Source organism: Plutella xylostella, chromosome 5, assembly GCF_932276165.1.
Source record: "Plutella xylostella chromosome 5, ilPluXylo3.1, whole genome shotgun sequence".
In the NCBI taxonomy this organism is placed as follows: domain Eukaryota; kingdom Metazoa; phylum Arthropoda; class Insecta; order Lepidoptera; family Plutellidae; genus Plutella; species Plutella xylostella.
This window is the reverse complement of record NC_063985.1, coordinates 2,065,786-2,076,168: the sequence shown is the minus strand read 5'-3', so window position 1 is coordinate 2,076,168 and position 10,383 is coordinate 2,065,786. Positions and strand designations below refer to the sequence as shown.

At 39.0% G+C, this 10,383-nt stretch overlaps 1 protein-coding gene across 1 annotated transcript in view; it reads right to left on the bottom strand.

The window, feature by feature from the left end:
• Positions 1–2,262: 2,262 nt before the first annotated feature.
• The window catches only part of LOC105383929 (neurogenic protein big brain), a 51,850-nt gene continuing 43,729 nt past the window's right edge, over positions 2,263–10,383 (bottom strand). The window contains exons 4-6 of the mRNA XM_048633360.1: positions 4,237–4,610; positions 3,248–3,465; positions 2,263–2,938 (exon numbers count right to left, since the gene is read on the bottom strand). Coding sequence (XP_048489317.1) covers positions 2,811–2,938; positions 3,248–3,465; positions 4,237–4,610 — 720 coding nt within the window. The 3' untranslated portion in view covers positions 2,263–2,810. The remainder of the gene's footprint in view (positions 2,939–3,247; positions 3,466–4,236; positions 4,611–10,383) is intronic.

Here is a 10,383-nt window from a genome sequence, read left to right as displayed (position 1 = left end):
GCGCAGATAAATAAGCCATATGGAAATGGCGGATAGAGTCGTGCTATCTCGTTCTACTTCTCTGTCAACACTCCTAACTGGCTGCTATGTTCATACTGGTTATTTATTTGCGCGTAGTATAAAGCGTTGCGAATGACTTGAGTAATAGGTAACTATCTCCATAAATGGTTTTCAAATGTGTGTGCCATTGTGAGGTAGGCATACCTTCAGCAAAGTCGAGCGGTGTTCGTTAGCCCTCAAGCTGTCACGAATTGGACTGTCGATGTCGCGTCGGTAGAAAAGTCACGTTCACGTTGCTCAATGACTGCTGTATTTTTAGGCTTAAAAACTATTAGAATTTCATTCCTATTGAGTAATTTTAATCTAGCTATACTGTAGTAAATTTTTGGTTGGAGCGGAGAGAGGTCTATCTACGTGCATCTTTCTTATTACCTTGATCAATAATGACTTGCCATGATCAGTTGTTTATGTGCTAAATAAATTATGTAGGTACTTATTATTACAGTTACAGGTTTGTAATCAAGATGATTGAGAAAGATGTCTACATAGGTAGCATGCAACTGATAATAATGACCAGAATGCAAGTTGGACGGCGAATACTTTTACTACATATTATAATTATAATAGAATAATAATTATTATTATCATCTTAAAACGGACCGTGTACGCACATAGTGACTCAACCGCGTGCTTTTCACTACAAACTTGTTTTTTAATAATGAACTCTATGTCGTAAGCAATAAGGTTGGGTGAGAGGCGCGCTTCACTTTGCTACAATTTTACACAAAAGCTGAGGCGATACGCACGAATGTATGAGGTGTTAGTGAAACGAATATGCTTCATAATAAACCATGTGTGTTGCCGCTATTACCCTCTTTTATTTATAAAGCCAGTTGTTTTAAATACTTACCCTACTCACTTCTTCCACCAATACCAAACATCACGAAATTTTAACTTTTAAGCGGGTTTACACTGACAATAAAATTTGCAGAAGTCGACGTATAAAATCACCTGTTTATACACCCTTGCACAAGTTAACCATCTGCATTTTTATTGGTAGCCTACATAAGCGGTAACTAAAGCCCGATATAGATGGCGCCACTGTTAAGTTAAAAACTTATGCTTCCGCTAAAATCAAATAAAAACGATACGTAATGGAGGATAACAAATAAAATACAGTTTTAAGTTGATCCATTTTAATTTGAAAACTTTTTGAGAAATATAATATTTACAAAATGCTGATTTAACAAGTTGATATGAAAAGGGCAGATAAGCTTACTATTGCTTTATTAACTTTATATATTTGAATAAGTATATTTAACGTTCAGATTAAAGTCTAACTACGTTTAAACCTATACTTGCATTCAAACTAGCTAGAAGGTTGAATTTATTAAAAAAATAGTGTATTCCCATATGCATCTTCAGCCTAGACACCGTAAATAATCAGAGATACATACGATTTACGCATCTTTTAAATCAATGTAAAAATATGAAACCCTACATGATAAATTATAACAAAACTTATTTTAATTCAGTCTACAGTAGTTAAAAAATAATGGAAGCGTATATTAACAAAAGTAGATGGATAGATACTTAAAGACAGATTTAATTATATTATAATTAAATAGAGGTAACGATCTCACTGCTCTCACATAATATGAGTGACAAATATTCTACCTTGCACTTAAATAAATACCACAACACACTTTGCAGTTTTTTTTACATAATCAAGTAAAAAATGATGTAGGTACCTTATTTAATTGAATTTAATTATTTCAGTGTATTGTTGTGAATTATATATAACGTTTTTATTACTTACCTATAGTAAAAAGATTTATTCGTTGTGAAATTCTACATTCATTAGGTTTTCAAGGAAATTTACCAGTCATTGTATAACTGTCTACTTAAATATTTTTAAAGCTTTTTAACAATGGTGGAAATTTCTCATTTTAAACCTTTGACTACCTTAAAGTTAACCCCCAAATAACAAATTTGACTACATATCAGATTTGTTTTGAGTGTTAAAATTATTGTTAGTAAACTTATAATACTGATAGTTAGAAAGTTTGGCCATAAGCTGTAATAGTTCTAATGCTAACACTTGATATTTACACCATTTAAGTATTAAACACTACAGACCAAATGTTTACCACTAAGATAATTTAACGCATGTTTGCTAATTAACAGAAGGTATTTTAAAAAAATATTCTTAAAATATTTCACTTGCAAATATTTTTATTGCTAAGTAAATGAATATGGCACTCATGTTTTGATATACAAAACATACCAAACTTTAGCGTTCAATTACGTAGGTAACACGTAGGTCACGTAGAATGGGTAGGTATGTGCCGACACATACTTAATACACGTGCCTAAAAATACTAAATGTTCATCTTATAAAAACACAATAATTACAAGAGTTTGGTCCACAAAAGTCGGATAGGTATCCAATTAAAGGTACTCTAGGTAAAATTACGAATAACTCCTTTTAGCCTCTTTTAAACGTTACTCTACTGATGTATTGACAATGCCATCTACCGGTATTAAACATAACCAAGTGTTTTATTAACTATACCATAATCTGAGTTGTGAGTTTTTAACAATTTCAATTAGGTACTTGGGTTGGGAATAAATCAAATCACAATCTCACCCAAAAATTAAACAAAATTCCCCCAAATGACAGCGCCATCTATGGCGCTATACACGACAACACTTCACGTCCCACATCACAATCGTTCACTAATCCTCGGAACACGGATAAGTCCTTAAACGTCGAAAAGCAGCGCGATATCGTGCTGCTTGGGTCGTCGCTAGTAATGTTCTGGGGCTCGATAATTCCGGGTGTAGGTTCCGTAGGCGCTGTCGTCGGAGGCCAGCGGGCCTCGTCTCGGGCCTGTCGCGCCGTATAGCGAGTCTCGGCGCTCTTGCACTGCCGCTCCTAGGGGAATAAAACATATATGGTTAATTTTAATAAATTAAAAATAAAATAAATTACATAGAGCGGTGAATTGATTTAGAGGATCAAAGAGGAATTGACCTTTCTTGTAATATAGTTATGCTAGTGTTCCTAGAGTTGGAAATCAGTAGTCAATTTGACCTAAGTACTCTAACTTAGGATGGACATCAACATTCCAAAACTCTTCCGTTTTACTCATCAACCACTAACGGATACCTAAGATCATCTATCATTGCCTTGTCCATGACAATCATGACCAAAGAACATAATTAATCGAATGCTGCAACTCACCAGCAGGCCCAGGCCTGACCCCATTCGGCGTGACCCCATACGCGGGCTCTCGCTGCGCGTTATGAGCGTTCTGGTTGTGCGTCATAGCGTGCTGCGTCATGCCCGGGTGCTGCGTCGCGGGGTGCTGCGTCATGGTCGGTGCTCGTAGCAGCAGAGACTGAGCAGCTACTAGCGGCCCGCCGGCGGCTGAGCTGCCTTTGCTGTAGACTGACTGTGACCTGAAGGGAGAAGGGCGGGTTAGAGTTGTAATGTAAAAAAAAGTGTGGAGAGGGCTGCTGTATGAGCGACTACGGCTGGTGGTGTGGTGTAGATGGATGATGTTTTGTTATGGCAGTTGTAGAATAGAAATAGAAATAGAAATAGAAATATTTATTTGCTGAATATGGGTTTACAATATTAGTTGTTTTACATTAATTTGGTTCCTACATATTCTGCCTGGTAAGGCTTGCAAATTACAATAAGTGGTATTACCACTCTCAAAGCGTGCAATAAATTACATTTTATTATAAATGATTAAGATAAAATTACATTAAATTAATACATAACTTACTTTATAAATACCTAATTAAACTTTTATCAGTCACATCACATGCCACATTTAAATTGTAGGTATACCTAGGTGTTTAGCTCTAGCTACTGATGGGTATCTTATGATTGTATATAATTATAAATTCGACAGTTGGCTGTAAGATTTGTTTTGGTAAACAGTTTCAGAGAGGCATAGTGACTAGCGGAAGATTGGCATGATAATGGTTTTTAGATGTAGTGTAAATATTTAAGCAGATTGTAGAGTTTGTCTAGACAAGAAAGTGTTTTAGAAATGTTTGTTAGTCTAAACTAGATTCATTCGACTATAATCTACGCAAATTACCAACTTCTCAACACAAAGGTTTGAAACTACGTTAAGCGTTAACTCCAACGTAGTTTCAATCCCAACAGCACTAACTAGCTAACTACGAACTTCTAGACAACCTCCACCGGATAATTACATTGAGCATGTCGATATGGTCGTGGTTCCCTGGGCTGACCTGTGCAGCGTGTGTCTGGCCGGCGGCGGCGAGCGACAGTACAGCGACTTGGTGCCGGAGTACAGGGGCTCGGCGTTGTCTGGTCGCGGGGCCGACGCGGAGCAGTAGGTGGGCGCGTGGCGGTAGTGGTGGGGGAAGGCGGGCTTGTCCAGGTCGTCGAGGTCGCGCGGAGAGGAGGCGCGGGACGCGGGCGCGGGGCGGCGCGAGGCCCACTCGTGCAGCAGCCCGCAGCCCGCGCCGCCGCCGAGCCCGCCCACCCAGCACACCCAGTGCGACTCCCACTTGGACAGCACGAAGGCCGGCCCGAGGGTACGCGCGGGGTTGAGTGACGGCATCTGTGGAGGAAGGTGGTGGTGGTAAGTGATCTGGATTTGGTTAATTGATTGTTTCATTGATGATGATGATGTTGATGGGCAGAAAGAGGTCAAAGAACTCTACGTACTGTGTGCAAAATACTTATTTATGTAAGTAAGTAAACGGATATTGGAAGGTACGTATATCCTGAAAATATAATACATAATAAATCACCATCCACCAGCCCGGTGTTTCATCGAACAACATTGAATTTCCCGCTTCAATATAGGATTTATATCGGGCGGAAATTGTAGCACATTTCAGTAAATTCGTACCGCGATTTACGTTCCTTTTAAATAAATGATACTGTCGCTATCGCCCGCCGCATCACCATCAATCTTTACCTTACAATTGCCGATTTCGGCAAGTATACATGTAGGATACGATATACGCAAATGCTTATACAAAACTCAAATGGTCCCGAGAATTCTTCAGTATTGTGTGCACTTTGCAAAGGGAGCAAGGGCGTATTTAAAGGAAAAGCTACCATATTTCGTTGCAAAACGATTGATTAGCAGGGGCGTATTTAAAGATTGCGCGCCCTGGGCTCCTGTAGTTTTCCGCCCCATCAAGGAATGAAAGAAAAATAAAAAACCGACTTCAAAAAACCACCAAAAAGTAAGAAATAATTTAAGGTTTAGACCAATCCTAGGTGATAGTACAAATATACCTAAGCAGGTACTGTCACCTAGGAATGGTCTTAAGGGTCGGCAATAGGCAATCGAGGGTTGGCATTGTCATAGAATTATGTAGTAAATGATGCTCTACAGCCTTGAAAAAAATCACACCGGTAGTCGAAGAGTTTAGCTAGGTGCTGAATCATTCGAATTTAAGTAAAAGCTTATGGATAACTGTAAATTAAATTCAGAATATGACGAAAAACCAGTAAATGACCCTCACGTATTGTAACAACTGTGTCGTAATCATAAAGAATTTCCATATGATTTTTATCATATTATAAAGTTAAAGGCTTGGACTAGGCGCTAAATACCTTGTTTTTTAATAAACACACACTTATTTTGTGTAAATTAATCCCAAACTTAAGCAATTTTTTTCCCTCAAATCTTCATACAAATATCTATGGCGGTTTTCTGTGTTATAAAATCATAAACACAGGTGACGTTTGACTCAGTTGGCCGCTGGCCTCCAAAGAAGGGTCACGTCGGTTTAGGCAGCACTGACAGCTCGCGATCTTATCGTGTACAGATACAAAATCACTGCACATTGGTTGTCATTGCACTTTTTCAACTTTTATGACACCAACATAATTTGATTTGAAATTGAGGAAGCATAATTCTTCCAGTATATTCAATACATTAAATTAAATTAGATAGTGTGCAATATTCTCGTGACATTACAGTCTCGTAAAGGTCTGATGAGGAGCAGGAATATAGCGAATGGATCTAAGTGATTACAATACGCACGAACATTAGGTAAGGGATCAAAAATACAGTCTCTTGGTGCTGGTTGAGGTATGGTCTCGTGAGGATCTGATGAGGGCAGTAACACGGTGGTGGCTCAATTTTATTTCAAAGATGTTAATAGCTAAAAGCATCGAGTTTGGGCTATTAAGTATGTTTTTCAGAGAGAGAGAAAGAGATTTTATTTTTCCTCTGGATGTGTTAGGTTTACTGGGTTTACTAAGTTCATTCTGTTAATGGCATCAAGTTGTTATGTGTTCATAAGTAATAATTATTTATTAACAAAATGCTGTTGGTTCTCCACGAAAATGTAAAAATAAAAATAAAATAAATTCGTTACGTAAAATTGTCAATGACGGAATTTCTTCTATAGACAGTAGCCACAAAAAAAACAAACGATAGATGGCGTGATTTGAAGATAAAGATACATTTATTCGACACATAGACAGCAACAACAAAAAAAAATACAGATTTAAAGAAAACAAACACATACTTATACAAAACATCAAAGAAAAAAAAGGATACACATCAAAATAACTGGAAAAAATATAAGCCCCAATTTACTTGTGTGGGACAGGGAGTACCATAATATTTTTTTTTGGGTTACTCCCCATCTATGCGAAATATCAGCTTGATATCTTTACCCGTTTCTGAGAAAAAGGGCGGTGACAGACGGACAACAAAGAGATCCTATAACGGTTGCTTTTTTTCTTTTGACGTTCGAAACCCTAAAATTAAGTAAAAATATTATGCTGCTACCAAAAAATGTACTTACAGGTATTGAAAAAGCGGTATATAGTACTAAACAAATTATAAACAAACAAAAAACCCGACTGCACGCTAAAAATATGAAAACAAGTCCCAATGTTAATGGAAAGTATCGTAGGCGGGGACCAGCAGAGGGTTCACCATTTAGCTGAATGTTACTTAGAAAACGGCCTTGAGTGGCGGTCAAGTTGGTCCCCGCCTGCGATACTTTCCATTAACATTGGGACTTGTTTTCATGTTTTTAGCGTACAGTCGGGTTTTTCGTTTGTTTATAATTGTATTTTTTTATTTGTAACTTTTTAGTTGTTTTTATTTTATGAAATTTTACGTCAGTAGTTCATGATCATTTTTTATTTCAATAATTTTGGTGTTGTTATTTAAATACCTTCAACATGCATATTTTTATAATGTGAAAATCAAGCCCTTTCATTTGATACCTTACACGGCAAAGTTGAATTATTATTTTTTCGATCATCACGTTATGTCCTCTAGAGGGCGCTATGTTCATTTTAATGGAACGTCACATAGCCTATAACCATCGCGCCATCAATACGCTTCTAACAATACCTCATACATCAAAATCTATCAAGCCGTTTAGGCTACAGGAGGGAACAAAGAAACAGACAGACACCTTTAAAAAAACATTACCCTCCTCTTTCGGCAGTCCGGTAAAAAGGAGTAAGACAGGGGGTCATTCTGAACTTTTGCTCTACGAGTTTTGGAAATTAATTTTGTTGGACATGTGACTTTTTACCATGGAAAACGAATATTTTTTTTCGCGAATTTGCAAATCTCGTAGAACAAAAGTTGTTCAGAATGACCCCTTGAGTCATCCCCTTTTGGCTTTTGCGACACTATGTATTTACTTTGCTTTGTCGTCAGGGTTCAGTTGGCTGTAGAATGCCCGAAACTTATTATCTACACTTTAATACTTGTAGTTACCTTTCTAGAAGTAAATACCACATTTGTTTGAGAAAGCTAATCGGGTTCCGAGTATAGAGTAAAGTGGCACCCCTATTAATTTCTACTCTTCCCTGGTGCCTACCAGTGTAAGTAAGAATTATACTTACTTACCCTAAAATCACCCAAAATGTACTTGAACATAATTGTCAATAAAGTTGGCGAGTAAAAGTTTATCGACCCACTGTGCAAACTTACATGTGTGCGTGTCACTGCGTGTGCTGTGTGAAGAGCATTGAAAACCCAAAATTGGCGCGGCACGTCACCCTGTACGGGCCCTTAACCTTAAATTATTTCTTACTTTTTGGTGGTTTTTTGAAGTCGGTTTCTTATTTTTTTAAATTATTCTTTTATTTTATTATTTTTCGTTTATTTGCAATAATTATCAATCAAAAGTAAGATGCAAATGATACCAATAAGTCCTACTTCTCAATACGAATCATTTAAGCCTAAACACGAGGTAGTTGCTATATACCGTTGAGGAGTTCCCTTGACTGCCGTCCGTTTCCATCATCAGATCAGCTCAAGGTCACCATCATATTTTTTTGTTATAAGAACTATATTTACGTTCTAAATTTCATTAAAATCGGTTGATAAGTGCCCAAAATGGAAATTTATACCCCTATTTTACCCCTTTACCTTGTTTTTTCTCCCTTTTTCGAAGTCGGTTAAAAACAAAAAGAGCAGTCTAGTATGTGTATAGTATCTAGTACCTACCGACCTACATAATATTTATGTATAAGAACATTGTGGTGATACATTTGCATAGATAATGATATCTTCAAAAAAAAGATTTTTCTGGATAGACGAGAACATTTTAGAACGTTTAGAAATAAACTTTGACAACTGAGTGAGGCAATTTTTTTTTCTTTAGATTTCCTTAAAAAAATACAGAGGCGGAAAAAAATATGATTATTCCACCGGCACCCGTTCAGAAAAGAAGAGGCCGGCTTTAATACTAAAATACCTCAAAGTGACCCTGGATAGATCTCTCACGTACAAAACCCACTGCCAAAACACCAAGAAGAAAAGCTCTCGAAACAACCTTCTGCGACGGCTTACGTCTACCAACTGGGGCGCCTCTCCGCAAGTTCTACGAATAAGTAGCTTAGCACTCTGCTTCTCAGCCGAATTTGCCTGCCCTATATGGGTAAGATTTCCATTTCTCAGAGCCAGAAGACAAAAGTCTTCAACCAGTGCGTCCTGCCAGTGATGACGTATGGTGCAGAGACGTGGACACGACGGCAGGACTGGTCTACCGATTTAAAGTCGCTCAGCTTGCTATGGAGACAGCTATGCTTGGGGTTTCTCTGCTGGATCATATCAGAAATGAGGTTATCTGTCAGAGGACTAAGGTTAACAAAAGCTGTCAAAATAAGCAAGCTGAAGTGGCAGCGGGCTGGTCATATCTGCGGAAGAACCGATAACCGTTGGGGTAGACGAGTTCTCGAGTGGAGACCACGAACGAGGCAAACGCAGCGTGGGACGCCCCCCTGCCCGCTGGACTGACGACCTTAGGGGGGTAGAGCCGGTATTGGTTGGATGAGGAAGGCCGAGCGCAGAGTGTTGTGGCGCTCCTTGGATGGTTATTGGCTGATGATGATATAGGCAAGGTCCGCGCATGCTAGAGAAGTAGATTTTGCTCTTAACGACACAATTCGTATAGTAACGGGATGCCTCAAACCGACACCGCTCTACAAAGTCTACTCTCTGGCTGGGATAGCACCCCCTAGCATACGGCGAAAAGTGGCATGTTCTTTTGAGAAGGGCAAACAAGAATGCGACTCCAGACATACACTTTACTCACATACTGCCGCACCTTCCCGCCTTAAGAGCCGCAAAGCGTTCCTAAATAGTGAGGTGTCCTTAACGGATGAAAACCCACAAAACGCAAGGCTAAGGCACTGGGAAGAAAAGAAGCCTCAGGATCCTTTCCTACCTCTTGAGGAAAAACGTGCTCCCGGTATCAGTCTCCCCTGGCACATTTCAAATACACTAAATCGGTTGCGAGCAGAGGTAGGCTGATGCAAGGACAATCTTTGCAAGTGGGACTATACCGTTGGTACCAACCTATGCGACTGTGGTAGGTACCGCCCCCCTGACTATGGAGCATTTACTCTAAAAAAATAGACTATTCACCGACCGGTTCAGAAAAGAACGAAGGTGGCTTTCATAATTTAAATCATATTTCTTAAGACATGAAATCAACATTTGGAAAGATGGCTCAGGGCCGTTCTAGGCTTACGTCCTAAAATATTGTTCTGTACTTTTTTACTCCTCTAACCTAAAGCCCAAGGGCGGCCTGCCGGCCGCCCCTGGGCCGCCCTTCGGCGCCTTCCGCCCCGGGCTGTAGCCCTTTTAGCCCTAGGGTAAATACGCCCCTGATTAGAAGTGTTTACCACCCGCTGGTTCGTTCATAGAACTTCGTACACAATTCGCGTGGAAGAGCCCGGTTCGATACAAAAAGCTGCGTCCATTCAATCGAAAGAATTCGATGCAATTATATGCCCGCGTTTAGTAGAATACAAACTTGCGCTTTCTACAGACAATTGAAATGAGAATATTGGAAAAGCATTCGGTTCGTAGACTCTAGGTAGGATTGCTG